At 33.1% G+C, this 16,240-nt stretch overlaps 1 protein-coding gene across 1 annotated transcript; it reads right to left on the bottom strand.

Moving 5' to 3' along the window:
* Positions 1 to 1,257: 1,257 nt before the first annotated feature.
* LOC120773817 lies at positions 1,258 to 14,112 on the bottom strand. The gene is made up of 4 exons (XM_040102925.1): positions 14,091 to 14,112; positions 5,434 to 5,870; positions 4,426 to 4,575; positions 1,258 to 1,764 (listed from the first exon to the last, which is right to left on the bottom strand). The coding sequence occupies exons 1-4, from the start codon at positions 14,110 to 14,112 to the stop codon at positions 1,258 to 1,260; spliced, it is 1,116 nt and encodes a 371-aa protein (XP_039958859.1).
* Between the last annotated feature and the right edge of the window lie 2,128 nt (positions 14,113 to 16,240).

Below are 16,240 nucleotides of genomic sequence, written 5' to 3'. Positions count from 1 at the left end.
ACAAAAAATCTTGTTTAAATTGTTTTAGAAAATGACATTTTTGTATGAAGAACCAAATAAAAAATAAATCTGTAAAATAAAATAGAGGTCACTTTGAAGTGAGAAAGTATGGACAGAACAGACATTAAAAGTCGGAAAAAATTTCTAGAATTTTGTAATGTAATGAAAATGCAATTAGATTATGTCATAAGTTTCGCCTCATAAAATAAGTAAAATAGCTGGAGACCTGAGTTTGTAGCACTCAAAATGTCGGAGACCCTATAATGTATATATATTGGGTAGTCGTATTTTGCTACACGAAGTAATACAGCATCGTCTTCGTAAATTTCACAAATGTCATTGATGGCTTGAGTGGCATTCTTTCCTTTTTTATACAAAAATTTCAAAATATAGAGAATTTCGTCATTATTTTCACTCGTTTTGAAAGCTGTAATTTTTTGTAATTTACCCGAATTTAATATATTTTTGGTTAAAAATCTCACCTTTCCAACACTATATGGTATGACACAATGTGATTGGTAGCATTGGAGATATACGACTGCAACGACATCTATTGACTAAATAAGAAAAGACTTACGACTACCAATATAATTCATTTCCGCCTGTACATATGTCAACTTGTGCCTCAGTTTTTGAGATATCGATTTGAAATTTTTCACGCCTCCTTTTCTTCTCAAGAATCTGCTAATTTGCAAAAATCGACGATATCGGATCGCTCCAGCATATAGTTGCCATCCAAATTGTGTGATCAAAATCAAGATATATCTTATCTATCTATCTTTTTTTACTCCTTCATGCTATATAAAATGCATTTGGGAATGAAATTGTAGTTACGATCAACTGAAGTTAAGGTTTTTTGTTACTTTTATTTAGTACTAAAAGAGTGCTTGATAACTAGTCGAGCCACAGAAGAAAATAAAATAAACAGTGTTTTTACGTTCACAACAGTATTATTTGCATTACCACTTATTCGTATTGCATTATAAATAAATAAATAAATTAAATAAATATTATAGAAGATTCTCATGACATTACATATTCACTTGCACTTAAATATACATATATGGAACATAATTTACTATCACGTCATTAACTTTCTGACTTAAATCCTAGATAGAGTACAACATTACTTTATTAAAATATATATTAAATAATTTAATTAAATCACAGCTTCTTATTTGGTTGCCTTTTTAGTTCTTCTATGCTTTCATTAATTTTATCTTTTGTTTAAGTCATTTGGAATGTTTCATTTTAATTTTAAATTTCGCTCTCTTCTTCCGCAGAGTCATCGCCATCATCAGCATTCAAAATGGACGCGTCCTTTTCCAAACTTTTATCGAGTATGGTCGGGTGAGTGTTGGTCTTGCATGTATATGACATTTCAATGTGCCGAGGGTGGCGCGGTAGCGTTTTCCAAATTCGTAGCAAATAATTTTGATAGAAAAATTTAACAAACCGCAAATCTGTATGATGGACACCATGTTGCTCGGCAACATTTGTCTTTGTGTAGAAATTGATTTGTGCAAACATTTCGGCGCGTGGAATGCTGACCACATGTCGTTCACGGCGTGGAAAGCAGCCATTTATGTCGGTCTCGATTTCGCAAAGTATACGCTTAGCGCTCTGCAACAATTCCTGCAGCTCGCGTGTGATGACACCTTGCGTACGTAGGTATTGTTGGTCCCATTTTTGTTGTATTTCATGTAGATAGTCAAAGGAAGCGATGAATATTTGTAGGCTGCGATGCCAGCAAACGGGAGCAATCTAAAAATAACAAAAAAGCGAAAGGAAGTTATTTAATAAGCGTTGCCAAGCGATCAAAAAAATATAAGAATATTATAAAAAAAATTATTTTAATAATAAATAAATATTGCATAAAAAGGCGCGCATTCCGCAGCAGGTATAACTCTACTCATGTTTGAATGTGAAAAATTTGGCCTGCAACCTTTGGCTTTGATTGATTTATCGTGCTATTGCAGCCACAGCCGCCGCTGCCACAACCACCGCCTGTGCGCACGGAAACCTCTTTTGACTTATGCAAATCATCGCATTGCGCCTCCAAGCATTAAAATGTTGCTGCAACTGGTTTTGTGCAACAGCATACGTTTTTGAAGTAGCATGTTGTGCAGTAAGCACCGTACTTAGTTTGCTTGTCGGCAGTCGGTGACTACACCGCCTTTGCCATCGATTGCCTCCGTCACCTTCATGCTTAGGTTTTGCTTATCTAAACATCTCGCTATCCTGCGCGGCCTTTTGAGTACCTAATGAGAGCGTAATCGTATGCTCCAACGGCAGTGGTAAGTGCTCGCGTCAGCACTCTCATAAAGCCCTGAGGGCAGTCATTGTCAAGTTAACGCTTCAGCTGCCATGCAACCTTCTTACGTTAAGTATTTTGAACTATAGCATTGATAGGATGTGGCGACAATAAAGGGTGTGCTCTAGTGTGAGTTGTTTAATTTAAGGAGTTGCTCGCAGTGAGGATCTTCTGCTTGGGGTTAGATGCTTTTTCAGTTTTAGCGTTCTTGCTGTCTCATATTTAATTATATTTTTGGTAGTTATGTATAGATAAATAGTTTAGCAGCTTGAATTGTAGGATGACGGATCTTTTACTCGGGAGAACAAAAAAGTTCATTGATGTAAGCGTCATGCAAGCCTATTGAGTTTTCGAATTATTATCTTCTTCCTAGAATTCTCTTCAATCATTATATCAGTGGTTAGGTTAGGTTAATCTGCGAGATCAATAGGCCACGCATAGACAAGTTTGGTCCTTTACGATACCAGATGGAGTTCATCCAAGTCCAAGAAGAGTACTCATCGTTTAGGATGCCTGCGTCTGACGCAAATTTTAATAGACTCGGCAGCGTCACTGTCGATACCTCCTCCAGTGCATCATACTGTGGGGAGCCCAAATGCTTACTGCGTTGTCTTGTCTATCAGTGGTTAAGATGTTAACAATTAGGAAATATTGAGGTCTGGAATTATTATCTTCATATCAGGAGTTAAGATGATAAAAATTGCGAAACATTGGGGTAACCTCAAATATTCTGTGATTGTGAACTTTAATAATTCGTGCTGGGTTAAAGCTTCAATAAAAAAATTTTGAAAAACTAAGTCAATCAAAAGTGTAGCTGTAGTATACTCAAATGAGCTCTTTACCTACCGCTCTTTAGATACCCTTAAGATCTCTGAATGGAATAATCTCAAATATTCTGAAAATAAACTAATCATATTCGCTCCTGTATAAATCCACTTTATAATCTAGGTACTCATAATGTAGAAATATTGCATGTATGTACCCCTCTTCAATGTACTATTCCGCAGATGAGCTCTTCAGATGAGCTCTTCTTATGTAACACTCTTGCTTAAGATCTTTGATTGGCTCTCTTCAAGGTACTAGTTCTGAGAGTCAGCTAAAATTACGCAATGACAAACAAACCTTTCGTTCTGACGAGCCTTTATACCTCTTTTTCAGTGATGATCATTTGATGTGTCACACAAAATTGTACATGAAAGACCAAAAAATCTGGATTAACTTTAATTTGTTTGCACAATTTATTCGCACAAATGCGTAAAAGTTTTTCCATATTTATTATATGAGTATTTGCATATACGAATATCAGCGCACAAATGCTACAAATGAGAAGTGGAGCGTGCCATGAGTACTTAGGGAGGTGTGTAGTGGACAGGTAAAAATCCCCTGAAGACACACTGATGACACCACTCACTCCAGAACGCCCCCAAGCATATTTGCTCATATAATCAGTTTAGTGCCGGGTTTTTTCGCAAAAGCCCCAAGCACTGCTGGTGGCGTTGGGTACACGTAAGTGTTGAGGAAATTTTTTTTAACAATTATTTGATCATGAGTGCGATTGTGACGTAAACGTGAGCAAATGCTGGAATATGGTGTTTGAATGGAAAATTGTAAAATACAATATAAAATGTATTGCAAATCCCGCAGTAAAGCACATATGTATGTATGTACATGTGGCGAATTATTGCTCGACAAATTGCAACATGTGATGATGTGACGTGTCGCGGCGTCTAAGTGTCTGGTAATTCATTTTCCATATAATAATTTGTAAGTGCTCATTTGTGGGCCTTGTCATACATGCCTACGCGCCGGCTCATGTACTTTCTGTGAATGGGGTTATTTGGCGCGTGGCGGCTTTCAACCGAACGCCGAGTACGTCATGCATTGCAAGACCTATGACTGACCGCCGTTCATATAAGCATGCGTCTGGCGTGTGTACTGAGTCATCAGCAGTTATGAAAGCAAGTGAATTATGTTTCTCACTCGCCTTCTTGCGATGCTCGCAAAGACGCATTGCAATTTCTTTGAATATTAAGACTTTCATTTTAAATTTCTGTCGCGAATATATTTGCAGTTTTAATGCTTTTATATAATATATTTATCGTTTCACTTACCGTTGCATTACGCTCCAATGTTGGTAAGAATTTATATTTCCTTTCGTGTCGGCGCCAGGCGCGCATGTCGTCAATATCGATGCCATGTAAAGCGCTGTTTCTAAGGCTTTTGTATTCCAGACGTACGGTTTCGCGTAGATTTTTCATGTACTGCAACAAAATAAAAATATCATCGATTAGATGTATTTCGAAAATAGCACATTTGCCGCCTAAATATTGAAATTTGTTGTTATCAATATAAGCGTTGATGAGTAAATATATTTAAACTTCTGTTGCTGTCTGAATTCATCGAATAGATGTATTCGAAAATAAATATAATCCAAAAAAATTATATAAAAAAATTTGCAAATTCAAAATCGAAAATAGCATATTATTTCAAATAAAAAAAAAAAAATTTAAAATTTCGAAATCGAAAATACCATATTTTTCCAATTTAAATAAAAAAATTTCGAAGTCGAAAATATCATATTTTTCCAATTTAAATAAAAAAAAAATACAATTTCAAAATCGAAAATAGCAAATTTTTTCTAGTGAAAAAAAAATCTTTAAAATTTCGAAATCGAAAATATCAAGTTTTTTCAAGCTAAAAAAAAACTTTACAATTTAGAAATCGAAAATAGCATATTTTTTCCATTTAATTAAAAAAAATTATAGTTTCGAAATCGAAAATAGCATATTTTTTCAAGCTAAAAAAAGGGATTTTAAAATTTCGAAATCGAAAATAGTATCTTTTTCAAATTAAAAAAAAATAAAATTTCAAATTCCGAAAAAGCATATTTTTTGTCAAAGTAATTGTAAACCATTAAAATTTAGAAAAATGTTTGAAAATGTATTTTTCTCTTCTAATTATATTATGAGAAAAAAATAATTTTTGTTGTACCATTTTTTTTTTGTTAATTCAAATACTCCAGTAATCTGTTCATTTTGCGTTTTAAAAATGAGAAATAATACAATATTCATTAATTTTCATATTTAGATATCTAATTTTCCGTTTAAATGTCCGCTTACCAATTTAATATAATCCTGACTCAAATTCTCAGCCAGCTCATCACCACTCCAGCCGTTATCACGTCCGCAAACATTGTGCCACGCAGGCTCGTCATTATGCTTATCCAAAGAGCTGTCGGTATTGTGCCGCTTATAGACACGTCGTTCTACATGTTCGTCGCCAATATCGTCTGTTTTATGCTCGCGATGTATGAAACGTGCGAGTTGGTGCAACAGTTCCCAAGTATCCTCCGCGGATTCGAACGACTCCGAAACAGCGCGCACTTGCTGCCGCAAAGCGGCGGCAGAGGTGTGCTGTGGAAATTGCGCCAAAATCGTCAACACGACGACGACGAAGAGTGCACAGCCATAAGTGCTGGGTTTTGTTGAGGTAGTGAGGCGACGTTGTGGGTGTGCCTCAGCTGTGACGCAAACATCTTTCACCTGGTGGCTGAAAGCTGTAAACGGTTTTTTTATGTTTTAAAAGTGAATGCAATAAGTGGGAATTTTTTTCGTATCTAATGAAAGAGAATTAATTGTGAAATTGCAACTAAAATTATGTGTAAAGCTATTAAATATCATAATACAACGTGTACAAACGCCCAGTGGGCCAACTGGCTAGTATAGACTACAGTTTAAGAAAAAATCCCCACACTCTATTTCATAAGAATAATTCTTCGTTTAATATCTCAGCGAATGTGTCTCTGGTTTATCAGCGTACTTACAATATTAGATATGCATCAGTTAAGCAGAGACATTACACCATGAAAAATTCCCAGGCGGCCAGCAGCAATATATCAATAGCACCCATACACCACCCTACACACGCAAGCAGTAAACTAGCAGTAAATATTTGCTTGAGTGAAAGAGTTCTTTTGAGTACTGTTGAGCGGTAAGAAAAGAGACTCACACACCCATTCAACATAAGCGGAAAGTGGGCGCGCTGGAGGCAAAGCAAATGAGCGTAGCTAAGAGCAATTGAATGAAAGTCGCGCTCACACACATACATGCTCAGCGGCACGCAACACGCTGCTCATGCACTTGTGAAAGACTCAGCGTAAAGGTATTTTTGTGAATGAAAATTTTGTACAGCTGATTACTACTATGCACGCCTTGGCGGGAAGGGCATGTGGTGGTTGTGGTATTTCCAGTACATGCCTACTTACTCGTACATGCTCGCATATTTGCGAGCATTGATATACTGTTATGTGCGCTGTAATTAGAGCGAGTGGCGGGTGTGAAATGCGGGCATGTTAAATTATTTGTGCCCGCAGTTGGCAGAACACGTTAGAGTTTACTCAAATTTTGACTCGCTTGCTTAATTGGCTCTCTTATGTGAAAATTTTATTTTGTTGCTCGCATTTTGAGTTGAATTTGCTTGATTTTGCTGGTTTCAAATATTTAAAATAAATGCTTTGCGGTATTATGGTTATCAATTACTTAGTATTTATTCATAAATTAAGAAAATTAATTATAACAAAAAATAAATTCTTAATCATTTAAAAAATGTAGTTTAAAATTAAAAAAATTGAAAATTTCTATTTAAAATTCATTCATAAATTAAAAAAATGAATTACAACAAAAAATTGATTCTTAATAATTTAAGACTTTAGACAAAAATTTTTAATATATTTTTAATATTAATTAAAAAAAAAATAATTTATAAATTTAAAATACATTTGCTTAGTTAATTAAATAAAATCTCACGCATCTTTTCATTCTTTTTAATCAATTGAAGAAGTTGATTTTCTTTGATATTGACATTAATTAAGAAAATTAATTACAACAACAATTAATTCTTAATAACTTGAAAATCTTAGTTTACTATTTAAAAATATTGGAAAAATAATATATTTTTTAGATTAATTACAATTTGTTAGAATAAAATTTCTTAAATAATTAAATCAAATAAATTTTTTTTTATTTTTTGACCAATTATTAATTTATTTTCGATTAAAAGAAGTTAAGATTTTCTAATATTTAAATATTATAAAATTTTGGGTTTTTTTGATTTTGACATTAATTAAGCAAATTAGTTACAACAAAAAATTTAATTCTCAATAATTTAAAAAAATTATTTTCCAATTTGTATAAAAAAATTTAAACTTAATTTACAATTTTTAAAAAATATTGTAGATTAATTAAAAACATTAATTCACAATTTTTCAAATAAACTTTTTTAATTAATTAAAAAAATTACTTTTCACAATTTTCAAAGTTTTTCGGCTGATTATTAATTTAGTTTACAAGTAAACGAAGTTTGTCATAACTTTGTAAATAAACTTTTTTAATTAATTTCACAATTTTTACACTTTTTGCTGGTTATTAATTTAGTTTAAAAAAAAATTCAAAATGTAATATACAAAATGTAATTTTTTTGGTGATTAATAAAAAAAAATTAATGATATTAATAAAAAAATTTAATTAAAACACTTAATTAAAAAATTTTCAAATTAATTTTTTAAAAAAAGATTAATGAAATTAATAAAAAAAGTTAATTATAAAAATTAATTATGAATTTTTAAAATTTGTTTGGTGATTAATAAAAGAAAAATTAATGATATTAATAAAACAATTTAATTAAAACAATTAATTAACAAATTTTCTGCTGCTTAGTAACCACATATTTTCATTAGGTCAGCTTGGAATCTTGTGTCGCTGTTTCACAGTTATTTATAACAAATGCATTTCAAATCTTTTACTTTTAACCATATTCGGACATTTGCCGACAATTCTTAACTCAATCGCCTACTTAATCGAACACGAAATCGAGCAACAACAACACAGTAAGTGATGTACAAATTAAAGATGTTGTAGAAATCATCGAGCCATTCAATCACTATGCCACCTCACTGCCAAAATTAAAGCTATTACTCATGTATGAGTACACGCCAGATGATACCTTCGCATCGGCGGCTAAACGACCAACTGTTGCGGTTGATGAGCCTGCTTTTATGGTCTTTTATGCGTTTTTTTCTTTTCAAATTGATATTTTAATTTCTTGCTTTTGAATCATCAATAAACCTCAATAATTGGCTTATTTTTAAAAATGCGTTGTGTTTTCTGCATGTCTGCAGATCTTGATTGAAGATTAGTGTACAGTTGAACTTTGGACAGCAGAAAAAAATTTTGGATTTGCCAACAAAAAAATCACTTCATTGTTCTTACTCTGAATTGAAAATGGCAGCTTTAATTGAAATAAGAAATTCAAATCACAGAAAGCATTAAGCAATCAATTAGGTAGAGCGGAAAGTTAAAGCTTTAAGGAGTTTGATGTCATATTTTTTTTGTTTTCATTTTGAAAAATTTGCGGAGCTTTCTTGAAAATCTAAATAATTAAATAATAAACATATTACAATGTTTTTATAACTAGTTTTGTTTTTTTTTATACAAATTAGTCATTTTCTCAGTTAGCTTAGCAATAATATAAGTAATTAGTATTTGAATTCTATATGCGAAAGCCTTATTAACTAGAGCTTAAAGTTCTCAAAACAATTTCGGTCTTAAATTATGTCACATCAAACCTGTATTTTTATAACCTGAACTGTATTGTATTAAGTTTGCTGTGGATATGTGAAGTTCACCTAGACGAAAACGTCGGAGAGCCTAATCAGTCTGTATTTCTATATATGCGAACTAGTCCCTCAGTTTTCGAGATATTGTTCTGAAATTTTGCACACATAAATTCTTCCCCAAGAAGCTGCTCATTTGTTGGAATCGCTGTTATCGAACCACTATAACACATAGCGGCCATACATATTGAACAATCGAAATCAAGTGCTTGTGTGGAAAACTTCTTTATTTGACGAGATATTTACACGAAATTTAAAAAGAATTATAGCTGAGAGAAATTATACAATCTACGAAAAAAAATGTTCCGATGGGATCACTGTAGCACATATCTGTCATGCAAATTGATCGTTCAAAATAAAGTTCTTATATGAACAACTTTTTTATTTGACGAGATATATTCATGAAATTTGGCGTAGAGTATTGTCCTAGCGATTGTTTCAATCTTCCAAGAAATTGTTCAGATCGAACTACTTTAGCATATAGCTGCCATACAAACTGATGGATCGAAATCAAAATTACAATCCTTTTCCACACTTCTAGGCCTAAATAAATGCATCTGTGAAGGGTATAAAAGTTTCGGTGAAGTCGTAGTTAATGTTTTCTTCTGCTTTCAATTATTTGTACCATAATTACTACACTACTTCTCAACAATAAACAATTTTAGGAAAGTGGCAGTGAAACATTCAGTGATGATGTAAGCATTTTTGTCGTCATTTCTTAAAAAATGATTTTCTTTTCTTTTAACTTAAGCCGGATTTTACACAGTATTTATAAAATTTAACTTAATAACATGATATAATTCAGTATTCATGTTTATTTAGAGCGCATATTTGCGTACTTATGATAATTCTAACGCCAATAGTAATACAAAATATTCAAAAGTCATATTTAAAAATAAATGAATTTCGTCGCCTAACAAGTTTTTCACACCTAATCGATTTGTAAATATTTAGAGACTATATAGCTATTAATAAATAATCGGTAATGAGTATGCGAATATTTATTCATAAGTAGGTGAGCACATGGGCTGCAACATGTGAGCTAATAATTGCTATATTTTCAAAGGTCGTTCATTGGCTTATTACTTTACCATAATCAACGCAATAAATAAGCTTCTTTAAAATTTATTAGCACTTCCATAAATACATGACAACCAAAAGATATTCATATGTATGTTAGTTTCTGTGTATATGAATAGTGTAAGGAAATGCTTGAGTCAGGTGAAGCGAAACTTTAGACATTTGGACGCACAATTAATTGATAACGAAATTATTCGGCACGCGACAATGCGCAATTGAGACAATTAAACAATAAATTACACCCACATAAATATACGTATGTATGTGTTGCGTTCCTTTCACTTCCGAATCGGCAACACACAGCAAGGCGAATGTCACTCATACAACATGTAGGCCAGACAGCTAACTATTTAAAGTGGCGTTATCAGTTCGAAAACACGCACACTGGCACATATATTAATGCATGTTAGCATGTGTGCCGCTTATTATCAGCTACTGTTAGTATTGAACCAACTCTACATCCACATTTTCTACACAGATGGGTGTTAGCTAACGGCAACGTTATTTCAATTGGCCGCTGAATAAAATGCGCTTGATGAGCGTTTGTTGGAGCAATTATCAGCGCAAAGGCAATTTCTCGTGAATTTCACCAGAATTTTGCATTAGTCACTCATCGGTATTTGCTGGCGAGTGTGTTGTAGAGCAAGTTGCTGCTGAGAGTTTTTCAAACATCAGGCAAGTGGCGAAGCAGGCAGTCAGGCAGTCAGCCAGTCAGCTAGTCAGCCAGACAAGCAATAAAGCGTGCGTAGCTTTACAAACAGCTTACAACTAGCATTTTGTGGGTGTTAGCTGTTGGGGAGGGGCACTTGAAGGGCTGGTACGGATATAGAAATTTTGTTTTTTGTGCTTTTATGGTCTATTGCTTAAACAATTTGTGATGACTCGATGCTTCATTGGATGCAAATTGATTGAGTAAATTGAAATAAGAATCTGAGCGTTCACATAATGATTTATGAACGGATCTGTGACCGTTACTTGCATATGCCAAAAATGTTGTGGTTCCGATTAAAAAAAACACGTATAATTCTCGTAAGCTGCCGAAAAATCGGGATCTTAATACCGAAGCTTCGGGATTATTAAATGCTTTCATATTTTTGTTATCGAAGTATAGAAATGCTGAAGCTTCGCGACTATTACATAGCATAATGATGATGAAAACTTTCAAAAAGTTTATTGCACGTTTACTAATTTAACAGTTTCAAAATCTCGAAATATCGGTATGCCAAAATTTGGGGTTTATTAAACACTATTATGTTTTTTATGAAGAAAAGGAGTAAATGAATAGAATTCAAACTATTTGAAAGCTCCGATAAATCGGGATTAAAGTAAAAATTTCGGGATTATTTAATGTTTTCATATTTTTGATGATAAAAACTAATAAATTTCTGCTAGAAAATCAAACAAGCTCATAATCCCGAAAATCGGGATTGAAGTAAAAATTTCGGGACTATTAAATGGTTTAATTTTTTCGACGATAAAAATAATACATTTCTCTTAAAAATCAAACAAGCTCAAAATCCCGATACATCGGGATTAAATGCTATCATATTTTTGGTTATGAGAAATATTGTATGGCTAAATGTGCGTTAAAAAATGTTATAATTTCAAAATCCTGAAAATCTGGTTTGAAACATCGAATCCTGAAACAAGTAAACTTATGCCAATTTCATACCTACAACGCATATTTATGTATGACACATGCGAAACCCTAATTATACAAATAAAGTTATTATTTATAAATATACACACATATGTACGTACATATGTATGTATTACATACATATAAAACAGAAGCTATAAATAACAATAAATACTTGATCTTGTCTAAAATTAGCCACAACTGATATTTGATACGGTTGTATAAATTCGGTTGCCAAACTCGTGGGCCGTCTCCCCCACATTTTAAAAAAAGAACAACAACACAATTTCAATTACTAGGTCGCCGACGAAACGTCATCGTTAATGAGCCTACACACATAAATACGTACACGTAAATCCAGCAGATCAAGATTTTTTCCTCCACTCATCACTTATACGCCTTCATTAATATTTATCCCAGCTGTTTGCCTGACGCATGCGGTGCGAGTATTTTGACTTTATGTGGGCGCGCTTGCCCAAATTTGCATACTCAGCACAAAAGCAAAGCACAACAACACACAAAAAGGCACTTCTTTTGAGCATACTTATACACATGCATATATTTGTGTGCGTGTGTGTGTGTGAATCGGACGCCAATTGCTAATTAAGCTATTAGGCGGCAGCGAACAGCGCCGGCTGCTATGCCAAAAACAACAAAAAACTGATGACAACTTAAAATTTGAGCGTACACTCATACAATTTCGTGTTGCTATCGGAAATGTTGTCGTAGGTCAGCAACGACATTGACTGCTTTTATTGGCTGTTCGATTGTAGAACGGTTTATTTTAGTGCGATAACAATTTACAAAATTAGGGTTAGGGAGGAGTAGAGGTTTTTTCATTCAAGCGAATTTTGTACGTGAGAATATTTAGATTTTATTTAATAATAATTCAGTCAAACTGTTTTTAAAAAATATGGTTTTAAGTTTTGGTGTTTTTGTTTTTTTTGTTATTGAGAAAAGTTTAAATTTTTCACATTTTTGGGTTATTTTAGCTAGGTGTTGATTTCAGTATGATTTTTGAATACTTGACGAAGAATGGAATTTGGTAAGCAAAAATAATATAAGTGAAGAAAAGTCCGTACAAAAAAAAAAATATTGTGGGTAAAATATAAAGCTTCACTAAGTTTTTGTATGCTGATTTTTTTGTTTTTAGACACTGAATATATGCTTCAGTTATTTCTTAAAATATATTAATACAACGTTAGAATACCTTTTCAATAAAAATAAAAAAAATGACACAATTTCTCCAGAATTACAATCGATCTTCATGAAATTCTACACAGGTCTTTGAGATACAATCCTTAAATACTTGGACGAAGGACTTTTTTCGATTACAAATATTTGAAACAAAAAAATGTCGGAAGTTTTATTTTTTTTGCAAAAAATTCTGCCAAAAATCCAATTTTCAGTTTTTTTCCTTCGACCAAGTTCTTGGTTAAGGTTTTAAATAAAGTTATTTAATATTCGTAATTTTTCACTTAAGATGATTCTCTAAAGAGTTATCCTGCCAACGCATGCGCTCTTCTTTCCCAGGAGTCACCGGAAACTTCGTCGAAATGGCCGAGCTTCAAATATTTTTTTTCCAAAAATTTGGAAACTTCTTGGTTAATAGTGTAGGTTTGTAACAAGGAAAAATTCTAATACAAATATTTGATTTTTTATATGGGAAAAAAATTGTTGAAAAAGGCTATTTTTTATCCGAGGAAACCTATGTAACCCCTCAAGCTAAATTTCAATAACCGCAGGCGAAAGACTTAGTGATAGTAATGCGACTAAGTGTAGCCCGATTTTTTTTTATTTCGCTGGATTTGCAGTGCTTGGCCGTAACCTTAGTTTTGTAGTTCTAGTTTCTTAAACCAACTTGAAGTTATTTGTTTAGCTTAAGCTGATCCTTGCACGAAGAATAAAGCATGTTCCCACTTGGACAGCTTTGAAGGCTTGTCTTTTATGATTCTCAAAACTGTTAATATGGTGCGACAGAGCCTTATATTATATACCGAAAATGCATTTTAATCTTATTAAACAATTTTCATGGCGCTGTCGGGGACATTGTCCAGTGAGAACTAATTCACTTGTCGAGATCAAACTTGGTAAGAATAAGTTTATTAGAGAACCTTTTTGCATTTCACTCTGGGTCAGACGGATCTCTCAGACGCACAAGTTTTGGTTAGCGTTTTATAAGTTCACGGTAGGTCAATTGAGTAAAATATTGTAAACATTTTAAGAACTTTTTTCATTGAAAATCTCAATACATAATCACATAATTTAACGTACACGTGCTAGGATAAATTTTTTCAATATTTCACAAGAACAAAGCACACTAAGCCTCAGCTTGTCGACCCTAAATAAAGTACGAAATCGCGTGAATATACCTTTATATTACTCACCAGTAACTGTTTTATTCTCCATTATTTTAACAGACAAATTTTTTTTATTCGTAAATTTAAAAAAAAATTTATAAAAAAATTAATAACTCTGGTCACAAAAATTTCGCCGCTTCTAAATCTTTTCAGTCTGCTTGCTTTCACTAATTTCAATTAATTTAGATTATTTTACGTATTGAACACCGGCAAACAGTATCGATTACAAATGACAGGAGTAGTTTACGCTTTCGATCTGAAGCAACTGTTGCCGTTGTCACTGCAGACCAATGTATTTATACTCATATAGAATATCGATATATCAAAATGCAAAAAAAAAAAACAGATAAATAAATGAAATGGTGTATTTACTCCTTATGCCTCACATTGTTGTTGTTTTTTTCTGTTTGCTATTATTATTAGCAGTTTTACCATCGTTACACTCTGCGGCACTTACCATAAAATTCTTCGCATGCCCGGATACTTATCAGAGTTATAAAGATTAAACGGTATGCTTGTACATTTGCAGTGGGCAACAATCGCATAGCTTTGCTATGTAGTGAAAAAAAGAGCATTTTTACGTGCGTATGTATATACAGACATATATGTACTATATGTACCCACATGCTCACGTAATTAAAGCGAAATCAAAGTGAAAGACAGAGTGGTTTTATAAAAGTCCCAAGTTACTTATCCAATTGTAATTTTTTTTTTTTTTTTTAAATGTTAATCGGCCAAACACCGATTTGCTAAGGAAAGCAGGGGAAGCGCTCTCCAATATTTAGGAAAAAATTTAGCTCAAAATCGGAAGTTAATTCAATTACGCTCATAAGTCATACATATACATACATATGTACGTATATAGAATGAAATCAATCATATTTATAGGTTTGGACATGGCATGGCAAGGGCGTCTAAAATTATTATATATACACATATACATACATATTTATGAGTTAAACCCTTCAAGTGTTCATTAGCTTTACTTTGTTGCGAATTCTTGGAAATCATTATTTCGGTAATTGCTGGGGGAAGTAATAATACACGTACATACATATATGATGTTATAGGGACATAAAATATCACTGAAATAGCGCCACCACGCTAGATTAATATTACCTCCAAAGAAATACTCATATAGTAACTTATGAGTAAGTTTTTCTGTTGTGGCAGTATAATACATTGGTAGTCGAAAAAACCTTTTCGTATTTCTAATACAAATTCAACTTATCTTTTTTTATATTTAAAATGAACTTTATTACCATTTTGGTCAACCATTTTTTGTCATTTTCCACTAGACATAATTCCATCGGTGTAAAACTTATCTGGTTTCTCTCTAAGCCAACTTTACTCCATTAAGAGAGTACTGCATTGACCGAAACAAATGGTAGTCCGATGGTGCAAGGTCAGGGCTATATGGTGGTTGATACATCCACCCAACTTCTCAGTCAAGCTCTCTCAGTTTTTGCCGAGTCATTAAAAATGTGTGTGGTTTTTTTCGATTGCTTGTTTCAATCTCATCAATTGTTGACAGTAAAATGTAGAATCAATCGTTCGAATAGGCGGGATCAGCTCAGAGTGGAGGATTCCTTTCCAATCCCAGCAAACACTCAGCATAACCTTTCGAGGTGCCAATTCTGGCTTTGCGATGATTTATTGAGCTTCACCACGCTTGAACCATAATCTTTTGGGCGCATCTTTCATCCACTTTTCGTCTCCTGTTACCATTCGAATCAGAATGGTTCGATTTCATTTCGTTTCAGCAAGCATCTGCGACTCGATGTTAATTCGGTCCATTAAATAAATCATGTCGTACCCAAACATAGATCTTCTTTTTGTAGCCAGCCTTTTTTAAATGGTTCAAAGCGTTTGATGATGGATGTTAAGTTCCTTAGCGATGTCATGGCTGCTTATGTGATGGTTGTGAACCTTTTCAGCGATAGGTCGACCAGAGTGAGGTGCATCTTTCACATCGAAATTTCCAGAACGGAAGCGAGCGAACCATTATTGTGCTACACGAAATGATACAGCATCGTCTCCATAAACTCCGTAAGTTTTATTGATTGCTTGCGTGTCATTCTTTCCTTTTTTGTACAAAAATTTCAAAATATAGCGATTTTCTTCATTATTTTCATTCATTTTTGAACAGCTGTAACTTTTTGTCAACTTCTCCGAAT

Source organism: Bactrocera tryoni, chromosome 4, assembly GCF_016617805.1.
Source record: "Bactrocera tryoni isolate S06 chromosome 4, CSIRO_BtryS06_freeze2, whole genome shotgun sequence".
NCBI classification, from domain to species: domain Eukaryota; kingdom Metazoa; phylum Arthropoda; class Insecta; order Diptera; family Tephritidae; genus Bactrocera; species Bactrocera tryoni.
The sequence above is the reverse complement of the archived record's forward strand: the minus strand, read 5'-3'. Positions and strand labels throughout refer to the sequence as shown.